The sequence below is a fragment of the Aethina tumida genome, chromosome 6, assembly GCF_024364675.1.
Source record: "Aethina tumida isolate Nest 87 chromosome 6, icAetTumi1.1, whole genome shotgun sequence".
Taxonomy (NCBI): Eukaryota; Metazoa; Arthropoda; class Insecta; order Coleoptera; family Nitidulidae; genus Aethina; species Aethina tumida.
Genome location: NC_065440.1, coordinates 17058310 through 17074973, shown reverse-complemented (window position 1 = coordinate 17074973; position 16664 = coordinate 17058310). Strand labels below are relative to the sequence as shown.

At 35.9% G+C, this 16664-nt stretch overlaps 1 protein-coding gene across 7 annotated transcripts in view; it reads right to left on the bottom strand.

Moving 5' to 3' along the window:
• Positions 1-16664, bottom strand: part of LOC109605200 (ephrin type-B receptor 1-B) — a 212247-nt gene that overhangs the window by 14915 nt on the left and 180668 nt on the right. For all 7 annotated transcript variants that reach the window (XM_049968363.1, XM_049968364.1, XM_049968367.1 and 4 more), the window contains one exon: positions 766-946. In XM_049968363.1, the coding sequence (XP_049824320.1) occupies positions 766-946 (181 nt within the window). The remainder of the gene's footprint in view (positions 1-765; positions 947-16664) is intronic.

Below are 16664 nucleotides of genomic sequence, written 5' to 3'. Positions count from 1 at the left end.
ACAAAAATTATTCAAAATAATCAAAATTTATAGAAATAAAGAAGTGAAGCTTAAAAGTAACAAGTTTTCACACTTAATTTTGCCTCCATTAACAATAAAAACAAGTGAACTTGTCTTCTAACGAAAGCAAAAGAAGAGAAGAAATGACAGCTAAAATTCAAAGAAATATGTAATAAGAGATGAAACAAGTCCAAAAAATGAACTTGTCTTTCAGCAAATGTGATAGAGAAGACTGAAAACTGAATAATAGTCACGATCTCATTCGCAAACATATTTTTTACAATATTCTACTTTATTCTTGACCTACATTAAAGACGTTTACTCCATATTAAACAAAACTTGACCCATATAAACAACGTGTTTAAATGCCCTAAAAGTGTGATAAATCTGAGATACTGAAAACGGCGAGCCAAGAATAACCACACCACAATAATCCTTGAATGAATTACAACTTTATAATGTCTATATAACTTGTAAGAGATTTTATGTTTTGATAAGCATAAGTCATACAGCATACATGTGTTACATTGTAACAAATTATCTGATGTGAAAGTTGATACAAATATTTATTTATTGCAAGATCTGCATAATATCATGTTAATGGTATCTGCTAATTAGAAATGTTAATGTCACGGTTTATTAAAACTGAAATTCCAAAAGATTATCTCAGTTAAAGTAAGTAAAAATAAATAAATATCCTAACTGTTATTTGTTACTGTTACACCACATATTTGTTGTCAACAATTGAGCCTTCTTGTTGCTTACCTGGGAAGAGACTGCAGTCCCTGATGGTGAACTTAATTTCTATGTAGATCCTGTTGGCGACCCCTCTGTCGATGAAGGGCGTCCACAGCCAGTTGTTGACGTTGTTGTACGCCACGTCGCACACCACGTACGACCTCCAGTTGATGCCCTTCTGGAAGTTGGTGAAGCTCTCCTCCACCCACTGTAACAACAAGAGAAAAAAAAAACGATTAAAAACCGGTCCGTGGAACGTTTAGAACGTTTGGCGAAATCCCCCCGGAGGGCCCATTGTTCCGGACAAAAAGAGTTAAGCCCCTAAAAATAAGATTAAAAGTTATCCCCCACTTGCGCACGACTTTGTAAAAACACCGTCTGAGGTAGATAAGCCCGGCTCCGTTTGCCCGTTTGTCATCAGATAATGCCAAATATTAAAAACGGAATATTAAATGTAAGCTCCTTAACAGACTTCCGGCGGATTTGGCCCGGCGAAGGAGCGGGGCGCATGAAAGCCGGGGCATTAGTACACGAATCCGGATGGGGTTGATTTTAATAATTAATAAACTACTCAAATATTTAGGCGGCATGTTTCGTTGGGGGCTAGTGTAGCTAATTACGAGTGCGCCACGGCACTAATTGATTGGAATTCGTGCGGGGTTTTTGGCTAAACACTCCAGGATAAACATTTCATCTTATCAACGGGTTGTAATCAACCGCAATTTCGGGTGGATTAAAAAGTTGTTATGTTCATGGCCGGGGAATCTCCGGTGTATCAGACGGAGATGTGGAATTATTTAGGGCTGGGGTTGTAATGAATTTTAAGATTTATGTACTTCAGCTAGAATATTTATGTGCATCAGCTTATCTAAATGATTTCAAAAAGTTTAGTTTTGGTTAATTAAAGAAGATCAAAGCAAAAAATTAATTAAACATTTGCTAATTTGTCGTTTTTCTTCATAATTTTATATAAATTTGAAAATTTAAAATTAATTACAGCAAAAAACTAACCAGATAGTTGTTAACTTGCCGTTTTTTTGCCTTAAATTAGTTTTGAAAACCAAAAATTTGTTGTTTTGGTACATTTTTCAATGGATTTTCTTCATAATTTATATAATTTTGAAGATTTAAAATTAATTACAACAAAAAATTAATCAGATAGTTGTTAACTTGCCGTTTTTTGCCTTAAATTAGTTGTGCAACCAAAAATTTGTTGATCCAGTATTTTTCAAAAACGGATTTTTGAAAAATTAATTTTAATTACAGCAAAAAACCAATTAGATACTTGTTAACTTGCCCTTTTTGCATTAAATTAGTCAAGAAAACTAAAAATTTGTTGTTCTAGTATTTTTTTAATGTATTTTCTTCACAATTTGTAAAATTTTGAAAATTTAAAATAAATCACAGCAAAAAAACTCATTAGACAATTGTTAACTTGCCTTTTTTTGCCTGAAATTAGTTGTAAAAACAAAAAATTTGAGATCTAGTACTTTTTTTAAATGGATGTACTTCATAATTTATATAATTTTAACAAATTAAAATTAATTACAGCAAAAAAAATAATCAGACAATTGATAACTTGCCCTTTTTTTGACCGAAATTAGTTGTAAAACTCAAAATTTTGTTGTTATAGTAATTTTTTAAGTATATTTTCACCTTAATTTGTATAGTTTTGGTAAATAAAATTAACTACAGCAAAAAAATAATTAGAAAATTGATAACTTGACGTTTTTTACCTGAAATTTGTTGAAAAAACTAAAAAATTGTTGTTTTAGGTTTTTTTTTAATGGATTTTCTTCATAATTTATAAAATTTCAAAAATTTAAAATCAATCACAGCAAAAAATTAATTAGACAGTTGTTAACTTGCCGCGTTTTGCCTTAAATTAGTTGAAAAAACCAAAAATTTGAATTCTAGTACTTTTTTTAAATGGATGTACTTCATAATTTATATAATTTTAACAAATTAAAATTAATTACAGCAAAAAAATAATCAGACAATTGATAACTTGCCCTTTTTTGACCGAAAATAGTTGTAAGACTCAAAAATTTGTTGTTATAGTAATTTTTTAAATGGATTTTCTTCTTAATTTATATAATTTTGACAAATAAAATTCATTACAGCAAAAAATAATTAGACAATTGATAACTTGTCTGAAATATGTTGAAAAATCTAAAAAATTGTTGTTTTAATATTTTTTTTAATAGATATTCTTCATAATTTATAAAATTTCGAAAATTTAAAATCAATCGCAGCAAAAAATTAATTAGACAGTTGTTAACTTGTCGTGTTTTGCCTTAAATTAGTTGTAAAAACCAAAAATTTGAGTTCTAGTACTTTTTTTAAATAGATGTACTTCATAATTTATATAATATTAACAAATTAAAATTACTTACAGCAAAAAAATAATCAAACAATTGATAACTTGCCCTTTTTCTTGACCGAAATTAGTTGTAAAACACAAAAATTTGTTGTTATAGTAATTTTTTAAATGGATTTTCTTCTTAATTTATATAATTTTGACAAATAAAATTAACTACAGCAAAAATAAAAATTAGACAATTGATAACTTGCCATTTTTTTTAAGTGAAATTTGTTGGGAAACTAAAAAATTGTTGTTTTAGTATGTTTTTTAATGGATTCTTCATAATTTATAAAATTTCGAAAATTTAAAATCAATCACAGCAAAAAATTAATTAGACAGCTGTCAACTTGCCGTGTTTTGCCTTAAATTAGTTGTAAAAACCAAAAATTTGAGTTCTAGTACTTTTTTTAAATGGATTTTCTTTTTAATTTATATAATTTTGACAAATAAAATTAACTACAGCAAAAAAATGATTAGACAATTGATAACTTGACGTTTTTTACCTGAAATTTGTTGAAAAATTAAAAAATTGTTGTTTTAGTATTTTTTTTTTAATAGATTTTCTTCATAATTTATAAAATTTTAAATCAATCACAGCAAAAAATTAATTGGACAGTTGTTAAACTTGACATGTTTTGCCTTAAATTAGTTGTAAAAAACAAAAATTTGAGTTCTAGTACTTTTTTTAAATAGATAAATTTCATAATTTATATAATTTTAACAAATTAAAATCAATTACAGGAAAAAAAAATAATTAGACAATTCATAACTTGCCATGTTTTGCCTTAAATTAGCTGTAAAAACCAAAAATTTGTTGTTCTAATAACGTTTTAAATGTATTTTCTGCATAATTTTGGGAATTTTAAATTAATTATAATATAAAACTATATGAAGAATAACCCCCGTTGTCGTCCAGACGTTAAAACGTGCCACAGTAGTAAATCAAAATTCATAATTGGCTTTGGGAAAAAACTGCTTGGGGTGGGCAAAGAATGCGCTAATGCATCCAGAATTATAATTTACACCACTCGAACTGAACGAGGGGGACAACGAATATAAATACACTTCGGACCCTCCCCCGTAAGTTTAAAGAGGTCTTATTACGTTATAATTACCAGACGAACGACGGAAAGGTACACACACACGCTGCCGTGAGTGAGCACAAATAAAACGCGGAGAACGGTACGTAAGTCCGTTTAAATAATGCGAAATTATATTAATTAAATTGTTGTTTGTTCTCTTTCACGCGCGCACACACACACCCCGGACTCCAATTACAATGCGAACATTCAAATAATGTTTATTACGGAATGCGTTGTGTGCGGAAGGGCTGGAAATGGAGGTTTGTGGGTTAAAAATTTATGGCGATTGGATAACGCGCAACACAAATAAAACGTGCTCTGCAGGGAAATTTTTAATCAGACGGGAAAAGGGTAGTTTCCGGAACAAAGGATTATATTTCGTTCTAAATGGACCTCTTTTGTTTTGATTCTTTCGTCGACGATAAATTTAAACAGTTCCTCCTATTTATTTAATGGTTCAACTTCTAAATTAATTCTCTTGATTTTTTTAATTCTAACAATTTTACCACTTTGTCTATTATTTGACACATTTTATATTTAGCTTTTTCTTCCCCCTTCAGTTAGCGTGTTGTAAATCATAATCAAGGATGCATTAGGGCCTTCTTTACCTCCCCAGCAATTTTTTCCCAAAGCCAATTATGAATTTTGATTTACTACTGTGACACCTTTTAACGTGTACGCCTCGGGTGTCGACGTCCGGGGGGTGTTCCTCCTTCACCATGGGAATGCGGGACTCACCCCTTTTCGGGTTGTCTCAGATGTTCGGGTCATTAACTGTCTTGTTTAGATCTTAATTAGTTCCATTTGCAGCCAGGAGGGCGACTCCAAAACTAATTTAAAAATGTTTCGACGTCAAATTTTTAATTTAGAAAACAAATACGTGTTTATTAAATGTAAAACTTGCATAGGATGCAATTAAGGCCGGCGCACGAGGAAACAAACAATCGCCGCTTCACCCCCAAGCACACGAGCTAGGGGGCTGGAAAATCCTTACGCCACTACGTGACTGTATCGACGCCGCACTCGTCGGGGCTTATTGATAAAAACGTCGTAAACCCGGACGGAAAATTGCGCGAAATAACATGAAAATATATCGGGACGAATAAAAAAATAGCGAAAAGGGAAAACTGTGGGAAAATAAGCCTGAATAATGACTGGCATAAAAACGTCGGGGGTTGGGGTGCGGGAGTAAATCGTCGTCGTGTCTTTCGGTTCCCGGTCGCGCCTTGTTGAGTAAATATAACTTTAAGTTATTGCATTTTTACGGAACCGTTTCGTCGCATTGTTCGTCGTGACACGCTTCTATGTCGCGTTCGAATTCGTCTTAGCTTTGACGGCGCAGATAAAATTGCCGAGTGGGTGCAGGAAGTGTGCAAATACAGGTGGATTTGTTGGTTAACTGCGTCTAGACAACGGGCCCTCAATTAAATATTGACCTGGTGTATCTGAACATCCTCCAAGAATATAGGCTAGTCCAGGGCGGTGATGTCCCTGAACTTAAGGCCAAGTTAAAAAGACAAATACAGTCCCTAAAATGTTCTGCTACAGTTCCATCAAAGAAAGGACCAGCCATACTTCCTAAGAGAAACACTAAACAGATTCAGCAGTACATTGATCAATCAACGAAGACTTGGTCCTACTTTTGGAATGAAATATCTCAATATAAACAACAGTTACACTCAAAACTTATAGAGTAAAAAACTAAACTAATAAGGGAATGTCACCACTTCCGACACATTTCTAACCAACATACAAGTCAAATATAATCCCTAAAATGTGCTGTTACAGTTCCATCAAGAGAAGGGGCAGCCAAACTTCTTAAGAGAAACACCAAACAGGTTCAGCAATGCACTGATCAATCAACGAAGACTTAGTCCTACTTTTGGAATAAAATATCTCAGTATAAACAAGAGTTAGACTTGCCAGAACTTCCACAAAACTTATGGAGTCAAAAACCAAACTAATAAGGGAAAGTCACCACTTCCGACACATTTCTGACCAACATACAAGTCAAATACAATCCCTAAAATGTGCTGTTACAGTTCCATCAAGAGAAGGGCCAGCCAAACTTCTTAAGAGAAACACCAAACAGGTTCAACAGTGCATTGATCAATCAACGAAGACTTAATCCTACTTTTGGAATGAAATATCTCAGTATAAACAAGAATTAGACTTGCCAGAACTTCCACAAAACTTATAGAGTCGAAAACCAAACTAATAAGGGAAAGTCACCACTTTCGACACATTTCTGACCAACATACAAGTCAAATACAATCCCTAAAATGTGCTGTTACAGTTCCATCAAGAGAAGGGGCAGCCAAACTTCTTAAGAGAAACACCAAACAGATTCAGCAGTGCATTGATCAATCAACGAAGACTTAATCCTACTTTTGGAATGAAATATCTCAGTATAAACAAGAGTTAGACTTGCCAGAACTTCCACAAAACTTATGGAGTCAAAAACCAAACTAATAAGGGAAAGTCACCACTTTCGACACATTTCTGACCAATATACAAGTCAAATACAATCCCTAAAATGTGCTGTTACAGTTCCATCAAGAGAAGGGGCAGCCAAACTTCTTAAGAGAAACACCAAACAGGTTCAGCAATGCACTGATCAATCAACGAAGACTTAGTCCTACTTTTGGAATGAAATATGTCAGTATAAACAACAGTTAGACTTGCCAGAATTTCCATAAAACTTTTAGAGTCGAAAACCAAACTAATAAGGGAAAGTCACCACTTCCGACACATTTCTGACCAACATACAAGTCAAATACAATCCCTAAAATGTGCTGTTACAGTTCCATCAAAAGAAGGGCCAGCCAAACTTCTTAAGAGAAACACCAAACAGGTTCAGCAGTGCATTGATCAATCAACGAAGACTTAATCCTACTTTTGGAATGAAATATCTCAGTATAAACAAGAGTTAGACTTGCCAGAACTTCCACAAAACTTATGGAGTCAAAAACCAAACTAATAAGGGAAAGTCACCACTTTCGACACATTTCTGACCAATATACAAGTCAAATACAATCCCTAAAATGTGCTGTTACAGTTCCATCAAGAGAAGGGGCAGCCAAACTTCTTAAGAGAAACACCAAACAGGTTCAGCAATGCACTGATCAATCAACGAAGACTTAGTCCTACTTTTGGAATGAAATATGTCAGTATAAACAACAGTTAGACTTGCCAGAATTTCCATAAAACTTTTAGAGTCGAAAACCAAACTAATAAGGGAAAGTCACCACTTCCGACACATTTCTGACCAACATACAAGTCAAATACAATCCCTAAAATGTGCTGTTACAGTTCCATCAAAAGAAGGGCCAGCCAAACTTCTTAAGAGAAACACCAAACAGGTTCAGCAGTGCATTGATCAATCAACGAAGACTTAGTCCTACTTTTGGAATGAGATATCTCAGTATAAACAAGAGTTATATTTGCCACAACTTCCACAAAACTTATAGAATCAAAAACCAAACTAATAAGGGAAAGTCACCACTTCCAACACATTTCTAACCAACATACAAGTCAAATACAATCCCTAAAATGTACTGTTACAGTTCCATCAAGAGAAGGAGCAGCCAAACTTCTTAAGAGAAACACCAAACAGATTCAGCAGTGCATTGATCAATCAACGAAGACTTAATCCTACTTTTGGAATGAAATATCTCAGTATAAACAAGAATTAGACTTGCCAGAACTTCCACAAAACTTATAGAGTCGAAAACCAAACTAATAAGGGAAAGTCACCACTTTCGACACATTTCTGACCAACATACAAGTCAAATACAATCCCTAAAATGTACTGTTACAGTTAAATCAAGAGAAAGGGCAGTCAAACTTCTTAAGAGAAACACCAAACGGGTTCAGCAGTGCATTGATCAATCAACGAAGACTTAGTCCTATTTTTGGAATGAAATATCTCAGTATAAACAATAGTTAGACTTGCCAGAATTTCCACAAAACTTATAGAGTCGAAAACCAAACTAATAAGGGAAATTCACCACTTCCGACACATTTCTAACCAACATACAAGTCAAATACAATCCCTAAAATGTGCTATTACAGTTCCATCAAGAGAAGGGCCAGCCAAACTTCTTAAGAGAAACACCAAACAGGTTCAGCAGTGCATTGATCAATCAACGAAGAGTTGGTTCTACTTTTAGAATGAAATATCTCAGTATAAACAACAGTTAGACTTGCCAGAATTTCCATAAAACTTATAGAGTCAAAAACTAAACTAATAAGGGAAAGTCACCACTTCCGACACATTTCTAACCAACATACAAGTCAAATACAATCCCTAAAATGTGCTATTACAGTTCCATCAAGAGAAGGAGCAGCCAAACTTCTTAAGAGAAACACCAAACAGATTCAGCAGTGCATTGATCAATCAACGAAGACTTAATCCTACTTTTGGAATGAAATATCTCAGTATAAACAAGAATTAGACTTGCCAGAACTTCCACAAAACTTATAGAGTCGAAAACCAAACTAATAAGGGAAAGTCACCATTTTCGACACATTTCTGACCAACATACAAGTCAAATACAATCCCTAAAATGTACTGTTACAGTTAAATCAAGAGAAAGGGCAGTCAAACTTCTTAAGAGAAACACCAAACGGGTTCAGCAGTGCATTGATCAATCAACGAAGACTTAGTCCTATTTTTGGAATGAAATATCTCAGTATAAACAATAGTTAGACTTGCCAGAATTTCCACAAAACTTATAGAGTCGAAAACCAAACTAATAAGGGAAACTCACCACTTCCGACACATTTCTAACCAACATACAAGTCAAATACAATCCCTAAAATGTGCTGTTACAGTTCCATCAAGAGAAGGGCCAGCCAAACTTCTTAAGAGAAACACCAAACAGGTTCAACAGTGCATTGATCAATCAACGAAGAGTTGGTCCTACTTTTGGAATGAAATATCTCAGTATAAACAACAGTTAGACTTGTCAGAATTTCCATAAAACTTTTAGAGTCGAAAACCAAACTAATAAGGGAAAGTCACCACTTCCGACACATTTCTAACCAACATACAAGTCAAATACAATCCCTAAAATGTACTGTTACAGTTCCATCAAGAGAAGGGGCAGTCAAACTTCTTAAGAGAAACACCAAACAGGTTCAGCAGTGCATTGATCAATCAACGAATACTTAGTCATACTTTTGGAATGAATATCTCAGTATAAACAAGATTTAGACTTGCCAGAACTTCTACAAAACTTATAGAGTCAAAAACCAAACTAATAAGGGAATGTCATCACCTCCAACACATTTCTAACCAACATTTATGAGATGAACACGTCCCCTGCTTATTAGCACTAAGCCCCGAGTCACCCTTGATTTCATTATCCGACCAAAACTCTTCGGAATCCCCCAGAAACATATTTAATAACAATAATTCTCAAACTTTTTTCCTCCGGCAATCGTCACGTATCATCGGGAAATGGTCCGAAACGTCCCGCCAGCAGGAAGTTGATAATTTGGTTACCATGGCCACTAATCATTGTTGATTGGGTGCCGTCTCCCCCGCCAACCCCCCCTCGCGTAGCCGTGTACGTGATTTGGGCGACGAATTTTTTCTTCGGGTGTTGCTTACGTGTAGGGCATATTTTAAAATCCTCGTAATGTTGATGAATGAAGTGAACTGGAGGCGAACAGATTCCAAAAGAATATGCTTGTTGATGGTGGCCAAACATCTAAGCAGCGGTGGCTCAGATTTTAATATCAAACACGGTCCAATTTAAAAATAGTGTATGTATACGAGATCCTCGGTACTGTTAATTATCACATAATTTCCTACGGCCTAAAGAACAGAGCAAAAAACATTCTTGAGAATGCCACACACACACTCGTACATAAATATATCCTCATTAGAACCGTGTACTCGCAATAAGAGCGTCCAGCCTTCAGCGAAACTTAAAATAAACGAGGCGAAAATTTGCTTTGAGAACCACCCGAGGTGGAAGGAATATAAATCACCCCTCAGCCCGTTCCGACTCCGACTTAATTGGTATTTCTTTAATTGTCTTTATGATATATTAAAACTAATTAAGGGCCGAGTGACAAATGGACGTTGTACAGCATCTGCATCGACGAGGATCCACAGCCTTGGCAACTGTTCTGGTCGTTCCATCCCTCCCTCGCTAGGTGTGTGTGTGTATTTGTCCAGAACAAATCGGCCGAAATGCTCCGGCATTGTCCCCGACGATCGACGGCCGATCCGTCATCGTCGTCGTACACGGGACTTGTTTATTGTTGCTCCGGCCTCGTGCCCGTATAATTACATTTTTCCCCGAGATTTCTGCCGCCCGTTTAAATAAGCTGATTTAATAAATCTGACCCGGGGTCGGGCAAAGGGTGGCCGAACAAATAGGACGTTCCTCCCCCGGGTCATTCTTCGTCCCGGACTCCGGTGCCAGTTAATTTTTCTTTCGAACACATCGGAATCGTTGTGCCGCGGAAGTGATGCGGAATTTATTTTGCGGAATGCGTGTGTTATTTTAGGTTTTTTTCGGTGTACAATGGCCGACGGAGAATTTCCATTGTCCGATTGTAGATGGCTGTGGGAATATTGCCCGTTTTGCGGGTTGGATGGCCACATTTATTTGTAATTTTTGCTTCATAATGGCTTAATAACATGTATATTAATTGTCCATGAATACTTTAGCACCAAAAATACTGCTAAGAAGTCAATTCATCGTCAGCAATTAGTTTTTGGGTGGAAGAAACGTTGAAGATCAATGAAACATTGATTCATCCTCAATAAAATTAGTGAATTACAAAGTGAAGACAGTGTCAAGGCAACTGAATACTCAATAAAGCATTTATATTGTAATTAAATTTGATTTCTTCCATTGCCTTCAAAAAAACTTGAGCAATTCTTTCCATTTATCATTTTATTTTCAGTTAAGAGTATCCATTTGGATACGTGCAGTCTCTGGATGTATTTTTGTGTAACTGTGGAAGATTATCAGATGTCTTCCTTATTGTGGTTTAATATTAAATGTATAAACTGTCATAAATTCTTCAGCCCCAAAAGTACTGCTTAGATGTTAATCCATCATCAGCAAGGATGATTTTTTGACAGCACTGCACACAAGTTTAGTTTTTGGGTAGAAGAAACGTTGAGGATCAATGGAACATTGTTTCATCCTCAATAAAATTGGTAAATTACAAAGTGAAGACAGTGTCAAGGCAACTGAATACTCAATAAAGCATTTATATTGTAATTAAATTTGATTTCTTCTATTGCCTTCAAAAAAACTTGAGCAATTCTTTCCATTTATCATTTTATTTTCAGTTTAGAGTATCCATTTGGATCTGGATGTATTTTTGTGTAACTATGGAAGATGATGGATTAACATCTAAGCAGTACTTTTGAGGCTAAAGAATTTATGAATATACATTTATACATTTAATATTAAACCACTATGAGGAAGACATCCGATAATCTTCTACAGTTACACAAAAATACATCCAGAGACTGCACATGTCCAAATGGATACTCTAAACTGAAAATAAAATGATAAATGGAAAGAATTGCTCAAGTTTTTTTGAAGGCAATGGAAGAAATCAAATTTAATTACAGTATAAATGCTTTATTGAGTGTTTAGTCATCTTGACTCTGTCTTCACTTTGTAATTCACCAATTTTATTGAGGATGAAACAATGTTTCATTGATCCTCAACGTTTCTTCCACCCAAAAACTAAACTTATGTGCAGTACTTTTGGAGCTAAAGAATTTATGAAAGTTTATACATTTAATATTAAACCACTACGAGGAAGACATCTGATAATCTTCCACAGTTACACAAAAATACATTCAGAGACTGTACGTATCCAAATGGATACTCTAAACTTACAATAAAATGATAAATGGAAAGAATTGCTCAAGTTTTTTTGAAGGCAATAGAAGAAATCAAATTTAATTATAGTATAAATGCTTTATTGAGTATTTAGTCATCTTGACTATGTCTTCACTTTGTAATTCATCAATTTTATTGAGGATGAAACAATGTTCCATTAATCCTCAACGTTTCTTCCACCCAAAAACTAAACTTGTGTGCTGTACTTTCAAAAAATCATCCTTGCTGATGATGGATTAACATCTAAGCAGTACTTTTGGAGCTCAACAATTTATGAAAGTTTATACGGTTAATATTAAACCACTATGAGGAAGACATCTGATAATCTTCCACAGTTACACAAAAATACATTCAGAGACTGTACGTATCCAAATGGATACTCTAAACTTAAAATAAAATGATAAATGGAAAGAATTGCTCAAGTTTTTTTGAAGGCAATAGAAGAAATCAAATTTAATTACAGTATAAATGCTTTATTGAGTATTTAGTCATCTTGACTCTGTCTTCACTTTGTAATTCACCAATTTTATTGAGGATGAAACAATGTTCCATTAATCCTCAACGTTTCTTCCACCCAAAAACTAAACTTGTGTGCTGTACTTTCAAAAAATCATCCTTGCTGATGATGGATTAACATATAAGCAGTACTTTTGGAGCTGAACAATTTATGAAAGTTTATACGGTTAATATTAAACCACTATGACGAAGATATCTGATAATCTTCCACACTTACACAAAAATACATCCAGAGACTGTACGTACCCAAATGAAAACAAAATGATAAATGTAAAAAATTGCTCAAGTTTTTTTGAAGACAATGGAAGAAATCATTTTTTGTTATTTGTAAGTTGAATCAATAGAAGTTTAATCAGTTCCAATACTTATATTCGTTCCATTGATTAGACCACCTCCTCCTTTTACCAATGTATAAATTTAAGCCTCACGTCTTATTTAATAAACGTTGCCGTTCCGCTAATTGGACCATTGTTAGCTGCGGGGGTTGAAATGCCTTCCACACCACCCCCACAGCACGTACGTGAACATCGTCCGGCATCAGGTACTAATCCGGGGACACAATATAAAATAATAAATTGGGAAAATATTTCGTAGACGAGCTCGGTGGATTCCGGGCACGTGCGAATGCGCTTAATTTTATTTTAACAAATTCGCCGCTTCCTATAAATTTCGCCATTCCCCCTTTTGTAAAAGTACGGTGGGTGCCGTAAATCCCCCAATAGATATAAATTCTAATGTAAGTGTCGATAAAATCGTTTCGACGCTCCGATTCGGTTCGAGTAAGCCACCGGCAGTAACAATTGGTTGTGTCTATTGTATTTGTCAAAGCGGGACGTGTTATTACATGTCATAAAATTGCATCAACACAACAGTTACGGCGTAGTCCAAAAACGCCATGAAATTAACCATTATTCGCATTCGCCTCCGCTGACCCACATCCATTTGTGACTTTGATCCCGCCGACCGAAAGGATCCGTTAAAACAAAACCCACCCCCCGAGTAGCCGATTTTTCCGAGTGAAGGGGCACCCGAAATCGGCGCGAAAACGCGGGGAATTTTCCGCGTCCGGGGCCCTCCGTCGCAGACATCAAAGTGAACGTGGGGCAGATATAAATTCCGCGAATTAATCATCGGTGTTGCCACCGTGCCCGGGCGCTGGGGGAAAAAAAACTAAATTCCTCATTGCCTCACCTTTTATCTTTCCCCGCTCCGCAATAAAGGACCTCCGTGCCCCGACTGGCAATTCGGCTTTTGTTCGCCCGCCGGGGGAACTTTTGGACGTTCTAACGAGGGAGCGGAGTCGTCCGGAGTTTCGGCGGAGCGTGGGCGACGTCGGGTCTTACTATCAATTACTGAAGTAATGTTTTAAAGAGGTGGGTCTAATTGAAGAGGCTTGTAATGGCGAAATTCTCCGACTGTGGGGCATAAGTGGGTTAATTTTGAGTAATTTCGAGTAACTTTTTACTGGAATATGGGGAACTGTGTTAAGACAACTTGGTACTACCACCTCCTTCCAATTACCTTCAGTTTACATCACGTAGAGTTTTCATGTATCCAAAATCTAATTTAATTACAGTATAAATGTTTTATTGAGTATCCAAATGGATACTCCAAACTGAAAGTAAAATGATAAATGGAAAGAATTGCTCAAGTTTTTTTGAAGACAATGGAAGAAATTAAGTTTAATTACTATATAAATACTTTATTGAGTATTCGGTCACCTTGACACTGACTTCACTTTGTAATTCACCAATTTTATTGAGGTTGAAACAATGTTCAATTGATCTTCAACGTTTCTTCCACCCAAAAATTAAACTTGTGTGCAGTACTGTCAAAAAATCATCCTTGCTGATGATGGATTAACATCTAAGCAGTACTTTTGGGGCTAAAGAATTTATGAAAGTTTATACATTTAATATTAAACCACTATGAGGAAGACATCTGATAATCTTCCACAGTTACACAAAAATACATCTAGATACTGCACATAACCAAATGGATACTCTAAACTGAAAATAAAATGATAAATGGAAAGAATTGCTCAAGTTTTTTTGAAGGCAATGGAAGAAATCAAATTTAATTACAGTATAAATGCTTTATTGAGTATTCAGTCACCTTGACACTGTCTTCACTTTGTAATTCAACAATTTTATTGAGGATGAAACAATGTTCCATTGATCCTCAACGTTGTCAAAAAAAAACTAGAGCACTTCTTTCCAATTATCATTTTATTTTCAGTTTACAAACAACAAAAAATGGACGTCATTTATGTGCACATCAGAAGTAATTTTTACAGAGTCCTAATGCGACAATTTAGTTCCGCTACTACCCTATAGATGTCTAAATACATCACATGTAATTTAATTTATAAATTATGGGGTACTAGTATAAATTATACTCTAATTTACCAACAAAAGTGGGAGTAAATCCCTGTAATTAATTCAATAAAAAACGTGCACATCAATCTTTTATTTACATATGACGAATAATAAGACAAATTCATCTAATTAAATTCGATCTGTTTAATAAACACCAAACAAATCATAACGAGACGTAATTTATTATAGCTTTTTATACGGGCACATAGATTTAACATTAGACACGTCAGAAGATTTTAATTAAACAATTAATCAATTTAAATTAGACCGACAAAAAAAACCATGCAAAATCAAAATAAATTACAAAAACATTTCCATAACGTGTGCATCGCACTTGTGGGAACATTTCGGAGCCGAAAACAGTTAACACGAACAACGATCCGCACGTTTGGCAAATAGTACAGTATTTGCGCACACACCGTTCGCCAAAAGTGATTGATCATCCGATAGATTGTTTATGTGAGCGTGCATAAACCGATAGCGATGATTTGTTCAATCAACTAATCCCCGAATTCCGTCGGTTAATCCCGGACGCAACGCACACACACACACAATAACAACAACGGCACGTAATTTCGTCCGCGGCCGAGGAGGAAAATCGAAAGGGGGCACACATCGGCTCAGGTATGCCCGCGGCCGCCGCGGTCCCCTCATTAGCGTGCCCGGTTTTCGGCCCGCCGACCGGTTCCACGCACGGAAAAAAATCATTTAACATTTCTCCCGAAACCGAAATGAATATTCATGGGCCAGAAAATGAAAACAAACCCAAATATTTGTACATCTACCGTGCCGCCGTTATTTATGGGCCCGTCGGACGAATTAAAGTGCCCCGTATTTCTTTGTTTTAATTAAAATATGATTGATATCGGACGCCGGGTTCTCAGACTGAAGACTCTTCGTAAATAAACATCAACAAACATTGCTAAAGTCGCCCCAAATAAGTGTTGTGTCTTCGGACATCTGTTAGCCGGTAGCGGGACTAAGTTGTCGCATTAGGTATCTGTAAAAATTACTTCTCGTGTGGTTATAATATTAATATTTACTTTAGAATATTACAACTGACAGCCAAATCGATAAAAATAGTGGAAGCTGCGTACCCACTCATAATCGCTCTGCCAGTGACATCCATTTAAAACATTCAATTGTCATCCGCAAACCCATCCGAAGGGACGATTCCGACTGGCGGCCGTGCAGATGACAATGGCCGGGCCTCTCGCACATCTCGGCAGCCACCTCGACTGGAAGACCCCCGAAATTCAAATCAGGTGCGTCACCGTCGGGAGAGGGTGCCGTAATTGAGTTTTCCCTGTGCCGGTCGGGAGTTTTGATGTGCATGATCCCGGCCTGTCCGAGCGATTTCCGGCCGAGATGTCAGGAGAGAGAGAGAGTGCACCGCAGACTCGTCCGCCCCCCTGAATACAAATCGACCGGCGGGACTACCGGATCATCCCCCCACGCAAGTTTCGGTGTGTGACGGAGCGCGAATGTCGAGATGTGACGGTTTAAAAAATGAGAGTCCCGTCTTCGGGACTGGGATGAACTGTGCGGCTGTGCAGCTTCATCTGCATTTTAATTGGAATGGGTTTTTTTGGGAAATCTACGTAAGACTTTCGGTTTCTTACGTTTGATTTACCTAGTTAGGGTGGGAGAACAATCGATGAGAGGTCTGGCGCCTGAGCAAAAAACCGTTTTCCGACAT